The sequence below is a fragment of the Rhinoraja longicauda genome, chromosome 9, assembly GCF_053455715.1.
Source record: "Rhinoraja longicauda isolate Sanriku21f chromosome 9, sRhiLon1.1, whole genome shotgun sequence".
NCBI lineage: Eukaryota > Metazoa > Chordata > Chondrichthyes > Rajiformes > Arhynchobatidae > Rhinoraja > Rhinoraja longicauda.
This window is the reverse complement of record NC_135961.1, coordinates 9,749,463-9,769,050: the sequence shown is the minus strand read 5'-3', so window position 1 is coordinate 9,769,050 and position 19,588 is coordinate 9,749,463. Positions and strand designations below refer to the sequence as shown.

Sequence of the window (19,588 nt, the reverse complement as noted above, 5' to 3'; positions counted from 1 at the left end):
CTACTGTGCTATGAGTGAAATTCTTACTTAGAAGGCTTAGTACAAACAATTGATGAAATATATACATTCAGCATAAAAATCATGACAGTTTATCCTCATGGGCTAAATTTTGATTTTTACAATGCTGCTAGCAGGATGGATCATAGAAACATAGAAAATAGGTGCAGGAGTAGGCCATTCAATATGATCATGGCTGATCATCCTGCTCAGTAACCTGTACCTGCCTTCTCTCCATACCCCCTGATCCCTTTAGCCATAAGGGCCACATCTAACTCCCTCTTAAATATAGCCAATGAACTGGCCTCAACTACCTTCTGTAGCAGAGAATTCCACAGACTCACCACTCTGTGTGAAGAAATGTTTTCTCATATCGGTCCTAAAAGACTTCCCCCTTATCCTTAAGCTGTGACCCCTGGTTCTGGACTTCCCCAACATCGGGAACAATCTTCCCGCATCTAGCCTCTCCAACCCCTTAAGAATTTTATATGTTTCTATAAGATCCCCCCTCAGTCTTCTAAATTCCAGCGAGTTAAATCCATCAATTAAGTTTTAATGTAAATCTTAACTGGACCTACGTGATCAATAATGGTCTTTGAGAATATTAAATATTCGGGTATGAATGATTAGTCACCACCAGTGATTTTAAAGAAGTGACATATATTATAGTCACACTTGAACGAGAATGAGGGAGAAATTAAGAAATCCGCAACTGTAGACCAAGTTGGAGAAATAGTATGTGGTTTACAGAAAAGCACAAGTGCTTGGCAAAAGTTAATTAAAAGTTTAGGGACTTGCTCACAGGTCAGTGACACATTTCTATTGCTTATGAAATGGGGAGAAAAAATATTTGGAACTTGGATGAAGTTGGGAGAATGATCCAGCTGAGGAAACCTACAACAATCTCCATAATTCACGGTGGAGTTGCTGCCTTACAGTGCCAGAGAACTGGGTTCGATCCTGACTACGGGTGCTTGTCTGTGTGGAGTTTGTATGTTCTTCCCGTGACCCGCGTGGGTTCTCTCCGGGATCTCCGGTTTCCTCCCACACTCCAAAGACGTACAGTTTTGGAGGTTAATTGGCTTGGTACAATTGTAAATTGTCCTTGGTGTGTGTAGGATAGTGATAGTGTGCGGAGATCGCTGGTCGGCGCGGACTCGGTGGGCCATAAAAGCCTGTTTCCACGCTGTATCTCTAAATTAAACTAAAATTCCTACACTAATCTATAGCATTTAGTGGCCTCCTCCACCAAAGGCCTGTGCAAAGCAAAGTCTTTAATAGACCACAGATAGACACAAAAAGCTGGAGTAACTCAGCGGGACAGGCAGCATCTCTGGAGAGAAGGAATGGGAGACGTTTCGAGTTGAGACCCTTCTTCAGACTACCTTTAATAGACCAGGCAGCCTATATTCAATTTTTACAATTGTGCTGCCCAGATTTTATCTAGTCGTTCTTGTTGAAAGGTGGTTGTTGCACATAAGTGAGGTTGAAGGACAGCCTTATCAGATTAGTTAAATGGCTTTTGTTATCCTTTAAAAGCTTTTCTAATTTATTACATCTTCTAATTCATGCAAATAAAAACTATTGACCTTCTTCACAATGCCATTATGCTGAAGAAGTCACTTACGTCACAGTGCTTCCTGACCAACTAATGATTTGACAGAAGGTAGACACAAAGTGCTGGAGTAACTCAACGGGACAAGCAGCATCTCTGGAGAGAAGGCATGGGTGACATTTTGGGTTGAGACCCTTCTTCAGACCCTGATATGATTTGACAGTTTGTCCTTTATAATGTCCCCTCCAGAAATATAGAAAATAAAAAATAGGTGCAGGAGTAGACCATTCAGCCCTTCGAGCAAGCACCGCCATTCAATATGATCATGGCTGATCATCCAAAATCAGTACCCCATTCCTGCTTTTTCCCCATATCCCTTGATTCCGTTAGCCCTAAGAGTTATATCTAACTCTCTCTTGAAAACATCCAGTGAATTGGCCTCCACTGCCTTCTGTGGCAGAGAATTCCACAGATTCACAACTCTCTGGGTGAAAACCTTTTTTTGCTCATCTCAGTCCTAATTGGCCCACCCCTTATTCTTAAACTGTGACCTCCTGGTTCTGGACTCCCCCAACATCGGGAACATTTTTTCCTGCAACTAGCCTGCCCAATCCTTTAAGAATTGTATATGTTTCTACAAGATCCGCTCTCATCCTTCTAAATGCCAGTGAATACAAGCCCAGTCGACCCATTCTTTCATCATAGTGTAGGAAAATAACTGCAGATGCTGGTACAAATCGAAGGTATCACAAAATGCTGGAGTAACTCAGCAGGTCAGGCAGCATCTCAGGAGAGGAATGGGTGACGTTTCGGGTCGAGACCCTTCTTCAGACTGATGTCAGGGGGGCGGGACAAAGGAAGAATATAGGTGGAGACAGGAAGATAGAGGGAGAACTGGGAAGGGGGAGGGGAAGAGAGGGACAGAGGAACTATCTAAAGTTGGAGAAGTCAATGTTCATACTGCTGGGCTGCAAGCTGCCCAAGCGAAATATGAGGTGCTGTTCCTCCAATTTCCCGTGGGCCTCACTATGGCACTGGAGGAGGCCCATGACAGAAAGATCAGACTGGGAGTGGGAGGGGGAGTTGAAGTGCTCAGCCATCGGGAAATCAGGTTGGTTAAGGCGGACTGAGTGAAGGTGTTGAGCAAAACGATCGCAGACTCGGCCCTGTGACATTTGCTGTTGTACGGAGCTTCAGAACCTTGAACTGATGAGAGCGGATTGTTGTTGTGTTTTGGCCATAGACTGATACCATGCTCGCTGGTGATCATAAGGTAATCATAAGGTAATAAGGTGATCATAAGGTAATAAGGTAATCATAAGGTAAGGAGAAGTAGAATTCGGCCATTCGACCCATCAAGTCTGCTCCACCATTCAATCATGGCTGATCTATCCCTCTCTCCCAACCCCATTCTCCTGCCTTCTCCCCATAACCCCTGACACCCATACTAATCAAGAATCTATCTTTGCCTTAAAAATATCCATTGACTTGGCCTCCACAGCCTTCTGTGACAACAAATTCCACAGATTTACCACCCTCTCACTAAAGAAATTCCTCATCTCCTTCCTAAAGGAATACCCTTTATTTCTGAGGTTATGACCTCTGGTCCTGGACTCTCCCACTAGTGGAAACATCCTCTCCACATGCACTCTATCCAAGCCTTTCATTATTCGATATATGATGTGTAAATGACATAGGCATTTAAAAGTATGCAGAAGAGTTTTATTATGGTTCATTACTGGAGCTTTGAATAGATAAACCCAGAATAAAGGGATAAAGTTCTAATCTTCTGGTTGTAACACAGTTGAAAATAATCCACTACTTAATATAGCATATGTGGAGCCCATTCACCCCATCACCATAGTGCTGGCTCTTTGAAAAGATATCCAGTTGGATCCACTACTCTGCTCTCTCCCCATTCCCCAACAGAAGAAGTAAATTAAAGTAGATGTTTAGTTCCCTTCTGAAAGTCGCCTTTTAATCTGCTCCCACCTCGCTTTCAGGCATCGCATTTCCAGATCATAACATTTGGGCAGACTTTGCTAACATTGCCTTTTAACGCAAGACCAAGACAATTTACCACTAAACCGTAGTCCCACCTAGAGATCACAGATGAATTGACACAATGAAAAGTGAATTGGAAGAAAATAAGCAGACAAGGATGTAAAAACATATAAGATAATTAGGGGATTGGACACATTAGAGGCAGGAAACATGTTCCCAATGTTGGGGGAGTCCAGAACAAGGGGCCACAGTTTAAGAATAAGGGGTAGGCCATTTAGAACGGAGATGAGGAAGAACTTTTTCAGTCAGAGAGTGGTGAAGGTGTGGAATTCTCTGCCTCAGAAGGCAGTAGAGGCCAGTTCGTTGGATGCTTTCAAGAGAGAGCTGGATAGAGCTCTTAAGGATAGCGGAGTGAGGGGGTATGGGGAGAAGGCAGGAACGGGGTACTGATTGAGAGTGATCAGCCATGATAGCGCAGCGGTAGAGTTGCTGCTTTACAGCGAATGCAGCGCCGGAGACACAGGTTCGATCCTGACTACGGGTGCTGCACTGTAAGGAGTTTGTACGTTCTCCCCGTGACCTGCGTGGGTTTTCTCCGAGATCTTCGGTTTCCTCCCACACTCCAAAGACGTACAGGTATGTAGGTTAATTGGCTGGGTAAATGTAAAAATTGTCCCTAGTGGGTGTAGGATAGTGTTGATGTACGGGGATCACTGGGCGGCACGGACTTGGAGGGCCGAAAAGGCCTGTTTCCGGCTGTAGATATATGATATGATATGATATGATCGCATTGAATGGCGGTGCTGGCTCGAAGGGCTGAATGGCCTACTCCTGCACCTATTGTCTATTGTCTATTGTCAATATTTTGTACCTTTCCAGTTAAGAGGAAAAAAAAAATGCCTTTCATTGTCTTAGTTCCTTTGGTTCCTGTGATTTTGAGGAAACACTAAACTTGACGCTGTATGATAGCTGTTCCCCCATTTCATACCTGAAAGGCACATGCAAGCCTTTAATGAAGATAGGAGATGGGGTATTGTAGTTTAACTCATAGAGGGATTCTCCCATTCTCTCTTTAAGCAACTTTTTAACAGCATGGTGAACTATTACACAAAGAAAAAAATAAATCAGTTAACTTTTTATTTTAACTTTGGTTAACTTTCCTTGCTAAATTGGACCCCATGGGCACCAGGAATCGTTAAGCACTGTATTGCAGTTTTTTTGTGTTGATACTTCACCCAACTCCGTCTCGGTAATGTCGTGGACGTGTCCAAAGCCAAATAAATTAGGATTAGGATGTTCCATAAAATCTTAAAATATAGATTTTTAGCAGAGCTAACCTGATTTATTCAATACACTGTTGTAAGTGCCTGTATATAAGACTGCCACTTGTTATCATTGATTTTCAGAGACTGTGAACAAATCTTGGTTCTGTGGCTGGCTGTTAAACTTATAATTAAGAAAATTACAGGGCCGGCAAAGACTTTGCAGTCCGTTTGGTCATTAGTAGAAGTTCTGGAAGTTGCAGTCACTTACTGCAGATGTCACAGCTTTCCACCAACTCCCACAAGCAGCAGGGAGGGACTCATGTACCGCCTGCTCCAGCCTCCTTTCAAAGCTACCACCACAAGAGTATAACAAAGGATTGTTAGGTTAGAGGGCTAGGTATTGGATGGATTCAGCTCCGCCTTCACCATCTTACATGAATAGAGAGCGTGTATACACAAGTAACTGCAGATGCTGGTTTACAATCAAAAAGTCCAAAGTGCTAGATTAACTCAGCTAGTCAGGTAGCATTTCCAGAAGACGTGGAGAGGTGACATTTTATATCTGGAGCCTTCTTCAGACCAAGGTGTATGCAGTATTCCAATAGGAAGCACCCTTGCATTGTCTGTTCATGATTCACAGCCACCTTTACAAAACTTTATTTTCTAACATTATTGATCCAAGGTGAGTGAAAGTTGATTAAAAATGGCTATCTAGCCCCTTTTGCTGTTAAGACATTCATCCAAACCTCAATTCCATTTGCCTGGTATTGGTCCATTCTTTTGATATACTACTGAGTAAAATTGAGCTCAATCTTCAACATTTCAGAATGAATCTATAGAATGACGCTGTAAATTTCCCCGGTGTGGGACGAATAAAGGATTATATTAGCTGCAACATATTAGGATTATATTAGGATTATATTAGCTGCAACATTTTTGGCAGGCTATGTATTTCCCTCTGTCTTTTCCTTTACTGTCTTTTCCGGACTTTAATGACTTGATTCTTGTGGTCTGCCACCCTCCCCTCCACCAGAAGAAATGTTGTCTCTGCGTCTGCCCTCTTAAACTTCTTTACTGATTAAAAAAAAGTTAACATCATGCCACCCTAAACTTGAGAGAACAGAAGCGAAAATGCTAGAGGACCCCAGAGGATTGAACTCGATAGTGACTCAGATCAGGAAAGGGCCACTTGGCAGCACAAGGCCACTTGAAGTTCTTTGGGCAGGTTGCTACCAGGTCAACAGTGAATGAGGGAGGAGCTGCCCCTTCACTGCTGATAGTGATAAATGCCTTTTTGAAGGTGGCTGATCTTGCTCTAATGAATACTGGAATTTTTGATGATAAGGTTAGATTAAACAATCACAGAAAGAACCCACTAGAAAATGTTGTCCATTACCATGCAGATGTATGAAGTACAATGGTTGGAGGGCAGTCTACTGGGAAGAATTATTGGCTCCATCATTGACATTTTTCTAAAATATTTCTTTTTGAAAACAACTGCAGATGCTGGTACAAATCGATTTATTCACAAAATGCTGGAGTAACTCAGCAGGTCAGGCAGCATCTCGGGAGAGAAGGAATAGGTGACGTTTCGGGTCGAGACCCTTTTGAAGGGTCTCGACCCGAAACGTCACCCATTCCTTCTCTCCCGAGATGCTGCCTGACCTGCTGAGTTACTCCAGCGTTTTGTGAATAAATCTTTTTGAAAACAGTTTGTTTTATAAATTGTGCATTATGGTAAAGCTTACTCCAAACCACGGTTGATTTATTTCCCATCTTGTTTTTTCTTGAAGCAATACTCTTTGGCTTCATTTAATTAGTTCCAGCTGTCAGCATTTGCACAGTACAGTGTCTGAATTGTCACGGATGCCGCACCTACGCCTGTTTTAGATTTCACTCTTTTGTGCTTCATCAATTAAAGTTTAGGTTTGAATGGAAAGGGGGATAACTGTTTGCCTTGGCGAAGCTGCTGCTTCCATAGGCTCTATACGTCATTCTCGTAGCCACGCCTTTTTAACCTGCATATTGTGTGAAAATTAAATATATCCATTGTGAAATGGAAACATTTTATTTTTTAATTATTTGGTGAAATTGCTGCTTCATGCAGCTGGCCATTCTGTTGGATCCACAAAAGAAATAAATGTGCAAAATTGTTGCTCCGTTTTTTATTAGTTAACTTTTCTGCCAACTTTTGAGTGGCTTTTGGATCTCCAGTCTCATGTTTTGAAATTGCATATGTCCTTTTAACTGGCTTACTTGAGAATTATGATTTTGCGCAGAATGATTGCAAATTTTGAATGTAGACTCATGTACAGAACACAAAAATTTGCAATCAGCTCAATGTCATCACCTGATGTCTCCTAACTAAATATTTTACTGTAAATTACACAGGATTACACAGTAATGTAAACAGATTTTCACGCCATGTTCAAAATTAATGTACAGTGGCATTGTTTTCTGTGGACTGGAAGTAAAGTTTGAATTCAAGCTGCAAGACTCTTGTTGCTTGTGATTTTTCTCCTCGAATCCCCAATGGAGCACCGTGTAATTGAGTGCTGCATCTGTGTGGCAGGATTCAGTTATCAGTGCTATGCATTATACTGCCCTTCCATTGAAGACCAGGACAGAGGCAGAAATATGGGGTGGCATGGTGGAGCATGGTGGAGCAGCAGTAGAGTTGCTGCCTTATGGCGCTTACAGTGTTAGAGACCCGGGTTCAATCCCGACTCCGGGCGCTTGTCCATATGGAGTTTGTACGTTCTCCTCGTGACCGCGTGGGTTTTCTCCGAGATCTTCGGTTTGCTCCCACACTCCAAAGACGTACAGGTGCAGGTTTGTAGGTTAATTGGCTTGGTTCGGTTTGTATACTTGGTAAAAGTGTAAATTGTCCCTAGTGTGCGTGTAGGCTTGTGCTAACGTGTGGGGATCGCTGGTCGGTGTGGACTCGGTGGGCCGAAACTAAAGGTAATTAGTGAGAATGTCAAAAAAAAAGGAGATTATTCACGATTAATACGATTTTTTGCAACAACCCTTTTTATTTAACTTGACTTTTTATTTAACTTAGCAGTGTCTTTGGAACTGAGTTTAACTGTGTTTCTGGCCTTTCACCTAGAGTCCTGGTTTGAATTGAACCCCAGACTGAACATCTCTACGGGGTCTTAGATCACGAGCCAAGGTTGTACTATAGCTCCTGTGGGTTACACGATGTGAGCATGTGTTTGTGCAGCGTGTTCAAGGGGATTCTGACCTGATAATTTCAGAATACAATATGACGGTACAGAGAAAGGGCCTTCACAGTTACTGCCTGAATGCTGAGTTACAACCATGTTCCCTCTTTATTTCAGGTTTCCAGCATCTGCAGTATTTTGATTTTTGTATACAATTTGAGAAAAGATTTAATAGGGATCTGAGGAGTAACATTTTCACACAAAGGGTGGAACAAGCTGCCAGAGAAGGTAGTTAAGAAACGGTTAGACAGATACATGGATGGGCGGCACGGTAGCGCAGCGGTAGAGTTGCTGCTTTACAGCGAATGCAGCGCCGGAGACACAGGTTCGATCCTGACTACGGGTGCTGCACTGTAAGGAGTTTGTACGTTCTCCCCGTGACCTGCGTGGGTTTTCTCCGAGATCTTCGGTTTCCTCCCACACTCCAAAGACGTACAGGTATGTAGGTTAATTGGCTGGGTAAATGTAAAAATTGTCCCTAGTGGGTGTAGGATAGTGTTAATGTACGGGGATCACTGGGCGGCACGGACTTGGAGGGCCGAAAAGGCCTGTTTCCGGCTGTAGATATATGATATGATATGATATGACAGGTTTGGGGAGGGGGTTTATGGACCAAACGCAGGTAGGTGGGACTAGGGTAGCTGGGACATGATGGCCAGTGTGGGCAAGTTGGGCTGAAGGGCCTGTTTTCACACTGAATCACTCTGTGACTCTTTGACTAATGTAGTGCTTGCATTCCTAAGAAACTTCACGTTATATAAAATAGCATTATTAAATCAATTGTACCAATGAGGAAAAAGGAATTAGGGGACTAGGGAGTTTCAGACTCACAATGACAAAAAGATACTTTTCCTGCAGGATTTTTTTTTTTTATTTTTTTATTTTTTTTTTTTTTTTTAATATTTTTATTAAAAGTACGGTAAATTACAATAATACAACAGATATATCTTAATACATTTTTTATACCGCTTCATTTTTTTGAGCTTTAAGAAAAAGATAGAAGTAAAGAAGTAAGGAAAGAAAGTGCGCAAGAGTCGTGAAGTGCAAGAGAGTGTTGGGAAAAGAAAGCCCCTTGGAAAAGAAGTTAGAGAAGGAAGTAAAGTAAGAAAGTAGACCCTAGAAAAGAAAGAAAAAAAAAAAAGAAAAAAAAAAGGGGTAGAAACAATCGCTCTATTATAACATTAAACTCCGCAGGAAGGGGACTACCAACCAAGTCTGTTTTGTTGTTTTACCTCCCGTTACCAGGTCCTGATACCATTTATTTATTTATTTCTTTGTAAAATTACTATTGCACCTCATGCTTGTAATAGGTCCAAAAACGTAGACCACGTCTTTTGGAATTGGTCTGCTTTACCTGCTAAGAGGAATCTCATCTCTTCCAAATGTAGTGTTTCAAACATATTTGATATCCACATTTTTATTGTTGGTGTGGGCGCATTTTTCCAGAATTTCAGTATGAGCTTTTTTCCCATTATTAGCCCGTAATTAAATAAATTCTTCTGAAACACGTTTAATTCAGGGTTACCTTCCGATATTTTAAATAATAAAAGTTTTTTTTATAGCTAAAAATCTATTTTCTATTTTTCAATCAAGACACATTGCACATTTTTTTGTTAAATTGAATAAATGTGTGAAACCGCTATTCACCATCTCCAATGCCCGTCCATTGACTGGGCCACTGACACTGCTGTCACCAACTCTCACTGTATCCCCAGCCGTCCGTTGACCTGAGCATTAGACACCATTTCCACATACCCTTACCTTTACTCCAGCCCCCCGCCGGCCTCCACCAGCGACTCCGCCGACCCTCTCCTCTCCACCGACCACCAGCAGGTCGGAGCCATCGCCTCACCCGAGTTCCAGGCTCAGCACCAGGCCCACAGCTTTCATGCTGCAGACTCCGACACCTAACCATGTGGTCTGACTCTCCAGGGCCCTACTGTGCCCCTCCCCCCTACAGGTAGTCTGAAGAAGGGTCTCGATCCGAAACGTCACCGATTCCTTTTCCCCAGAGATGCTGTCTGACCCACTGAGCTCTCCAGCATTTTGTGTCTCTCTTGCATGAATATAGAGTCATACAGCGTGGAAAAGGGGACTTCTGCCCTCCCTGTCCACGGTGACCAAGATGGCCCATTTAAGCTAGTCCCATTTACCTGCATTTGGACCACATGGCTCTAACCCTTTTCTCTCCATGTTCCTGTCCAAATGCTTTTAAAATGTTGTTATTTTACCTGCTGCAACTCCTTCCTCTGGCAGCTTATCCCATGTACCCACCATCCGTGTGAGAAAAAGCTGCCCCACAGGCTCCTATTAAATCTTTCCCATCTCACATTAAGCTTATGCCCCCTAATTCTTTATTCACCTACCCTGGGAAAACAACCCTGTACCTTCACCCTATCTATTCCCCTGATGATTTTACACACCACTGTTGGATCACTCAACCTCCTGTGCTCCAAGGAATAAAGTTAAAATCAGCCCAACCTCTCTCTATAGCTCACGTTGTAGTCAGGATGGAACCTGGGTCTCTGGAACTGTACGGTTGCAACTCTACCGCTGCACCACCGTGCAACAGACGTTTGTCTTGGTGCTTTGTTTATAATGAGAATAATTTTGAAGTCATTATTCTTCCTCCTTAAAAACTTCACCAATGAGATGGGAAAGAAATTGTCCCAGTCATCAACCTAGGCTTGACCTGATCAGGCCTTTCAAAGGACCGGGATTGGCTGAGTGGTACACCATCATAGCTTAAGCTTCCAGTCCATGCCAGGGTTTGTTCCAAACAGCAGAGTCAATTGATTTTCTGCTGCCTTGAAACTACCAGCATATGGTTCTGATCCTTGCAATACATCCTTTTCCATGCAGGGCCCGTTTCATCAAGATGAAATATTTGCTGCAGGGTGTAAGCTTCCTCCTCAATTATTTCCATTACAAGAGGAAAGGATTTCTTTGCAACAGCATGGTCCGTATATTTGCAGTTTCTCTGCATGCATTCACACTGTGCTGGCTGTAGCATTTATTATATTCTACAAACTAGCCACTGCTAGTTTGTAGAAAGGTGCCAGAGCACAGGAGTTTTCAGATTTTCTTTTCAAGGTGTTGTGAATAATCCGTGCCTTTCCTTAGAATGTTAAAAAAACTTGTCCCAGTACATGCTTATCCTTATTTATCCTTCAGTCCACGAACTCAGCCCACGGACATCTTACTCTCCTCCATTACCTTTGCCAATGCCCAGACAGTTTTGCTGGTATTTATATTTGTTCCAAACAGAACAATAACTTTTATGTTACTGGCATTATGAAAAAGGCCAAAAAAAGGCCTTTTTGGGAGCCGCCACACCTTATAGTATAAAGTGAGGACTCCTTGAGGCCAGTAGCCCGAACGATATTGTGTGTTCTTTAGTTTTTTTTCAAAGTGTTTGATGCCTCTAGTTTTTGATCAAGAGGAATGGCTTTTTTTCCTATCAGCATTGACATCGGCACATCACTTCCTATACCCATTCTTATCATCTGTGTGTGCTCGCTGTTACGATAAACAAAACACAAAATTGTAATAAGATGGTTAAAAAAGAGCACAGAATCTAAATAAATAGCATCTCAGTTCGCAAAGCAGCTGTGTATTCCACTGCTGTGCGCCCAACAGCTTGTTTCTTATGCACATGGTACTAATTTGCAATTGCATTATAACCGATTTGACTGGCGTAATACGAATATTGGTCTAATTCATCACTTGCGTTATTATCAGAACTACCTGCATTTAGTTGTTTTTTTACGAGCCTAAATGTTCACCTGTTCCTTAGTTGTTTATTTAATAGCAATTACTTAATGGAAAGTTGATTCATCTGACTTAACCTAGCTAGTTGAAATGATTATTAATATGTTTGGTGACAGCTAAAGGTCATTATGGTAACCATCAGCTGGTGCTTTGAATTAGAATGGCATCTATACTGAAATAGCAGCTTAATAGTATAGTGGCGCAGTGGCAGAGTTGCTGCCTCAGGGTGCCAGAGACCCGGGTTCGATCCTGATAATGGGGGTGCTGTCTGTACGGAGTTTGTACATTCTCCCCATGACCATGTGGGTTTCTTTCATGTATCTTGTGTTTTATGACTGTTGGCAGACCAATTTCCCTCCTGGGATAAATAACATTCTATTGTATCATCGTTTCCCCCAGGAGTCCCGGTTTCCTCCCACACTCTAAAGATGTACAGGTTTGGAGGTTAATTGACTTTGGTAAAGATTGTAAATTTTCCCAAGTGTGTAGGATAGTGCTAGTGTACAGAGATCACTGGTCAGCGCAGACTCGGTGGGCTGAAAGGACTGTTTCCGTGATGTATCTCTAAACTAAACTAAACATAGAGATTCTTGCAATTGTAGTGGAGTAAAATTTGAACACTCCAGGTCCCCCGTACCTGTATCCCTGGTGAGGAAACATTGAGTTGTTCAGTATGGATAGCCCAGGCCTTTAGCATTAAGCTGGATATGCTGTCAGTTGTTCTATGGAGAACTGCCCATGGTGTGCGGATGAGTTATGTCAGACTTGTGTGCCTGCGTGATGCTAGATTGAGCCTGGTAGGTTCCAGATCCAAGGAAAATGTGACACAATTTTCAACACAGTAGCAAAATCAAAGTGACCACCATGTGACTGATGTGGAAACTTGAATAGGCTCCCGGGTAGTCAGTAAGTGTCCTGTAATTAGGGTGAAATTACATTGTCGGATCATTGAACACAGCGAGAGAGGGCTTAACTGGCATTCAGCGTCTTTCGCTTCTTTGGTATCATTGAGGTCCAACATTTAACAGCCTGGGGCTGCCATTAACAAGTACCTTGACTGGACTAAAGACAGACACAAAATGCTGGAGTAACTCAGCAGGACAGGCAGCATCTCTGGAGAGAAGGAATGGGTGACGTTTCAGGTCGAGACCCTTCTTCAGACTGAAGGAAGTCAGAAGAAGGATCTCGACCTGAAATGTCACCCATTCCTTCTCTCCAGAGATGCTGCCTGTCCTGCTGAGTTACTCCAGCATTTTGTGTCTATCTTCGGTTTAAACCAGCATCTGCAGTTCCTTAATACACACCTCAACTGGAGTAGCTACCTAAAGACCCCCGACTACTAGATTAAGTACAAGGGTGGGTATTGTTCGTCAAATGGCTCTCCCTATAACCGTCCAAATACGCTTGACCCAAATCAGGTGTTGGTGAAATGTGGCCGTTACCATTGCACAATGACAAGAAGAATGGAGATTCTCAGCCATGGGGACAGATAGAATCTGGATTCTTTGTTCATCTTCCTCAGTGAGACATTTGCAGCAAGAAAGCTGTGAGGAGAAAGGAAAATGCACATATGAGGAAAATTAGTTTTTGTAACTGCTTAATTTTAACACTCATTTAATTTTATTAGTATATTTTGATTTGTATCTTATTTATTTAAACATTTGAATTTTTAAACAAATGTTTTCTTTTTTTTTTTTTTTTTTGTCCCTCTGCATTCATTGCCTGTTGCAGGATGTCCCAAATAGCAGCTTGTGCAACAATAATGTAGCTTCTTCACAATGCTATGCAAGAGGTTTCTTTCTGTTTATTTTATTCTTAGTCTTTAGGGTTAACACACAAAATGACCCAAGGCAGGTTGAACTGTTGGCTGCTCAACTGATAAACTCCTTATGGTCACTTTAGCAGTGGAGTAAACATGAATGCCTGTGCCATACTGCTCCAATACAGAACACCCATTACACAGACAGACTAATTATAGTGTTGCCCATTATTCTCACGTATCACTTGAAGCAAAGCAGAGGTCAAGCTTGTTCTGCTTGATCTATCACGGAGCAAAATACTTTATTGTTGTCAATATTACAAGCAAATTACTGGAGACCACAATGAATAACTTTATTAATTAAAATCCTGCACTGTCAGCTTTTGATAATTACTGCGAATTATTACTGTATCCGAGTTATGTTTGAACTTTTTAACATTGTTAGTGTCACTGAAATGGTAGTGTCTAGATTAATGCACGGACTGCTTTGCAGCAGTATTTCTAGTCACTGAAGCATGCAGTCAATATCTAATTTCTCTGGAGATAGCAAAATATTGCACTTTGCAAAATTAGATGTTTTTTAAAGAATTGTCTGTTTGCAAGTATACCACTGAAAGTCTATTTTTATTGCAAACAGTAGTTTCTATGGCATTGCTGGTGAACTCTGTTCCAGCAGATATTTATTATATAGTGAGATTTTAGTGGTAGGCATTTTGGATTTTTCGGGGCTACATCGTGAATTGAAAAGCCACTGTTAAGTGAATTGAATGCAAGCACCACAAAATACTTGCAAGAATAATTTCTTATGGATCCACTGATAAGACTTATTCAGATCCTAACACTTTGTGGGAGAACATAGATTCATACTTCAATCATGGACATATTTATAACCATGCAGTACTGTTGGGGGGGCCTGCCAGTCTGGCAACTAATAGAATTCTGACAGCTATGCATATCAAATTAAAAAGCAAGGGTTAAAATGGTACGAGCTTTGCTCACATAGGTTCTTTTTCTATAATGCTTGTATTTCTAGCTACGTTTCACCACTTCATTCTTTAATTTATCAGACTACTAAAATATTGGTGAGTTAAGTTTTTCTTGGACTAAATAATGGAAAGGTCAAAGCCACCAGTTGTAGTCCTAACACAAAGTATGTTCCTGGATTATGTGCGCAGCGGTAGAGCTGCTGCCTTACAGGGCCAGAGACCCGGGTTCAATCCCAACTAAGGGGTGCTGTCTGTATGGAGTTTGTACGTTCTCACCATGACCGCGTGGGTTTTCTCCGAAATCTTCGGTTTCCTGCCACACTCCAAAGACGTACAGGTTTGTACGTTACTTGGCATGGTATAAATGTAAAGCTGTCCCAAGTGTGTGCGGGATAGTGTTAATGTGTGGGGATCGTTGGTCGATGCGGACTCGGTGGGCCGAACGGCCTGTTTCCGCGCTGTATCTTTAAACTAAACTAAACTAAATGTGAGACAAAGGTTCACCTGCACCTCCTCCAACCTCATCTATTGCATCCGCTGCTCCAGATGTCAACTTATTTACATCGGGAAAAACCAAGCGCAGGCTCGGCGATCGCTTCGCTGAACGCCTGCGCTCGGTCCGCATTAACCAAACCGATCTCCCGGTGGCCGAGCACTTCAACTCCCTCTCCCATTCCCAGTCTGACCTTTCTGTCATGGGCCTCCTCCAGTGCCATAGTGAGGCCCGCCGGAAATTGGAGGAACAGCACCTCATATTTCGCCTGGGCAGTTTGCAGCCCAGTGGTATGAACATCGACTTCTCCAACTTTAGATAGTTCCTCTGTCCCTCCCGTCCCCTCCTTCTTCCCAGTTCTCCCTCTATCTTCCTGTCTCCACCTATATCCTTCCTTTGTCCCGCCCCCCTGACATCAGTCTGAAGAAGGGTCTCAACCCGAAACATCACCCATTCCTTCTCTCCCGAGATGCTGCCTGACCTGTTGAGTTACTCTAGCATTTTGTGAATAAATACCTTCGATTTGTACCAGCATCTGCAGTTATCTTCTTAAACTAAATGTGAGAAGGTAGTGCACAGTGTACTGTCTCTGAACCAGCAGTACTACCACAAGGTCACACTTGCACTAATCCCTTCAACCTACTCGACACTGCTGGATTAGTATGTCAAGATAATAGATTTGATTGAGCATTAATGATGCGGGTGTTAGAACAAGTCAAGTTAGTATTTTTTTCTTGTAGTTCAATCATTTCTAGAGCCATTTGATATGTGGTATCTTTCTTAAGGTGAATCTTTGGGTAAAGTTTTTCAATTAAAAAAATCATTTGCCATTACCCATTCAATATACAAATTCGATAATGATCTCCTATTGATTATTTAAGACAGAACTAAGATATTTCAATCTTGTTGAAGAGGTAGTTTCTCCACAAGTGGCTAGATGTGCCTTTTGGTAGATTAATACTGATTTAAAGTAAAAGGTTAGGGATGAAAATCCGCATAAATCCGCAAAAAGAATAGATTTAAAATATGTGAAATATGCTGAAGTGGAATTACATTAACACAGTTATGATATTGGAGCCTGATTCTGTGTTCATTTGTCACAGTATCCATGTCAGATCATGTAGCTAGATAATAAACCAAGTATTGCATATTGAATATTAAATTGCAGAAACCTGCTTTGCTCTGTTTGATCAAATCTGCAGCTAGGGTCAAGTTAAATAACTTAAAAACCGGGCCCCTGCAAGTCTTCAGTAATGTTTGGAGATTTGTAAAACAAAATATGCTACGAGTGTATGAGTTGTTTGATTACCCATACAAATAATATTTGTTTTCAGCAAGCTATCCACTATTCTATTTATTTGTAAAGAATGCAGCCAAACCGAATGAAACAACTAGTGTGCTGATTTTTGCAGTTCTTACTCTACACTAGATGGCAGTTTTGCCTTTACCTCAAACTTCTTACAAGCGCAGTAAGGGAAAGGCCATCACTGTTTAGTCTATGTGCAGGGTCTCTGTACGGGTGATTCAGACCCTGTGGACTTCCTGGAACATGTGTTTGCAATTTGGAGGCAGACATTTATTTCTTTGTTTTACTGCTGGCTCTTTGAGAAAGTGTTGCTGCTGGATTATGAGCTGTCTGGATCATGTCAGAGGCCACGTGGATCAAGTTCATGTGACAGGCCAGACTAAGGAAGGATGAGGTTTGGGGGGAGGTAAGGAAACTGACCTCTGCGTTTATTACACAAGTCACAGCCTGTCTGTGAACCAAGGCCAAAATCCTGGGCGTTCCAACTCCAGTGCAGCTGAACAAACAAGACACTTGCCTGCTTGGATTTTTACACATTTCATCAACAGCAGTTAAATGAAAGATTTCTCTATATTTTTTCTCTCAAGTGATTTTTTTAATCCTTCATTCTTAATTCCCCTTCCTCAATCACATTCTCTTAGCTCTATCCAGACGAAGCGACCTGGAAATCCTCGGCTACTGCCTGCTGCAGTGGCTGTGTGGAAAACTGCCTTGGGATCGGGACCTGCAGGACCCTGTGGCAGTCCAACAAGCCAAAGTCAAGTATGAGCTTTCTTCTCTTTCATGCTTTACTCGAGCTCATTTCAAAATAATATCAAAGCGCATTAATTCCTCCAGAATATCACATTTCAGCCCCCTGTGTCCAGATATTCTTTTCATTCATAAAAATCAAAACTTCAAATTACCAAAGTCATCTCAAAAGTCCTAATGCTTTTTTGAAGTTGTCCAAGAATGCCATTGGAGTGGACAGTTATTAACACTTTGCGACATTATTTAGAACTATTAAGCAGTAAATACAAATAGAAATTCTTAATATCATTGGTTTCAAGATTCAGTGGGTTTTTTATATTCAAATGTACAAATGTACATTTTCTTGAAAAAGTTAAATGTGAACTTTACTTAAGGGGTTAATAGAGATCATGTTTGTATTCCATACATCTATTTGATATTTACAATCAGAAATGTTAGGAAACCTCTCCTTTGGTGTGTGGAAAATATCTTGAAAGGTATGGACTGATTTGAAATATGTTAACTCATCAGAAACAGATATTTGAAAGTTAGCTAGTGGGAACTAAATCTTTAAAGCAACCAGGTAAAATGTGTTGTAAACAGCAATAAAATATTAGATTCTTTCACATAAGCATAACGGTTTGACAAATATATCAATTAAGACTTTGAAACCAAAGCAAATGTTGAATTAGGAAGGGTGGTACCAAGTCGTGAAGAAAAAGTACAATGTGGACTAAGAAGCCATGTTGGAAGTGAGGATGATTGGTCAGGTAGGAAATTAATAATGTTTTTTGAAGGACAGGGGTAAGGGAGAAGATTTTTCAGATGGCCTAAAGATCAGTCATCCTTGGAAGAAAAAAATCACATTTAGCATTAAGTCATAACCGGTAATTATTTAAAAATCGCAGTGTTAAAGTGGGTACATGTACACAAATTGATTTAGTCCAAATTTACGAAATCCACAGATTGCTGTTAAAGTATTGACATATATTAAATGGAATGCATTAAGACTTGTCACGTTTGCATGCAAATACCTGCTTGGAAATCCATAATAAGGTGGTTAAATATTTAAAATGTCAAATAATGAGAAATATATACTAATTGAGGATTTGCGTCATCAAATGCCCTTTCTTTTATTCTGACCAAAACAAAATGGATAGAGGCTCACGATTGAGCTAATATTCAGATTTTAGTTTGGACACATTTTCCTTAGAGTTTGAGGCTGACATTTTTTTTTGTTCTTCTGTAACTTAGCAAAACGTTTCAATTCTTTTTCAGATTTATGACAAACCTTCCCACCTCTGTGCGCCAATGCTTTTCCTCTGGATGTCAAAGCAGTAAGTGTGTTTATGTACAATTACACTGGCACAATGTTTAAGCATCACGAGATGCCATCCTGTAATGGGATTCCCCAATCAGCTTTCAAGTAGCTTGTGAAGTGACCACCTCATCCATTGCTCATTAGGCAAAAAGATTTCCACTGGATTTATAACCGATTATCAGATAAATCATATTATTTATTTGTGCAGCAAGTGGCACAATTAGCATTTTAAATGCAACTTTATTGATTCATTTTTTTTAAGTAAACACGCTAAATGGGTTTTAGGTAAAAAGGATGACTTAATTAACTTGAATGGCTGCAGAAAATAAGCAACATTATTTCCCTTTCATTGCAAGTTGGCTGTGGATTTTATACAATATTATTGGCATTGAATCTTAACATTTGCTTAACAGAAAGCTCCCTGTACTTAAACCCAAATACTCTAATAAAATCAAGGAAGACTAAAATAAAACCAATGACAAGAGTAACGTTTGTCTAGTTTAAAAAATGTGTTTCTCGTATTCAAATGCTTGCAATGAAGAGGGTATTAAAACTGGACAGATGACTAATCTGATCTTTCCTAAACACCCCAGTGTATAAGGCAGAGTAACTCCTCGTCAATTCATTCTTACTTCTGTGCTTTCATATAGATATGGTTTCCCCGGCAGGCAAGCTAAGATCAAAAGTTATCATTGTGGGAATCTTGGGGGGAGAGTTCATTTTCTACCATTCCTCACATTTGCAGTACATTTCAGAGCAGCTTGTTTATTTACTTTAACATAGAGGATTAAACAAAGATCATTTTATTTGAAAGGTGTTGTTTCTGATTTTTGCCTACATTTCACCCTATATTCCATTATGTGGATAATGCTGAGGCAAACTGGCTGTCCACTGCCTGGTTGTAAGATTAATCCTCCCTCCTCCAGCATTATATCAGGATGTCATTCTAGATTAGAGTCAAGAGTGTTTTATTGTCATATGTTCCAGATCGAACAATGAAATTCTTACTTGTTGCAGCACAACAGAATATGTAAACATAGTGCACAATAAACAATATGATGTGAAAGAGAGAAAAAAAGTACATTGTATATATACACATACTCACAAGTACACACACATATATATATATATATATATATATATATATATATAATATATATATATACACACACACA

At 41.0% G+C, this 19,588-nt stretch overlaps 1 protein-coding gene across 4 annotated transcripts in view; it reads left to right on the top strand.

Moving 5' to 3' along the window:
• LOC144596471 (serine/threonine-protein kinase VRK1-like) overlaps positions 1–19,588 on the top strand; it is a 208,834-nt gene that overhangs the window by 165,765 nt on the left and 23,481 nt on the right. For all 4 annotated transcript variants that reach the window (XM_078404767.1, XM_078404768.1, XM_078404765.1 and 1 more), the window contains exons 9-10: positions 17,005–17,125; positions 18,371–18,429. In XM_078404767.1, the coding sequence (XP_078260893.1) occupies positions 17,005–17,125; positions 18,371–18,429 (180 nt within the window). The remainder of the gene's footprint in view (positions 1–17,004; positions 17,126–18,370; positions 18,430–19,588) is intronic.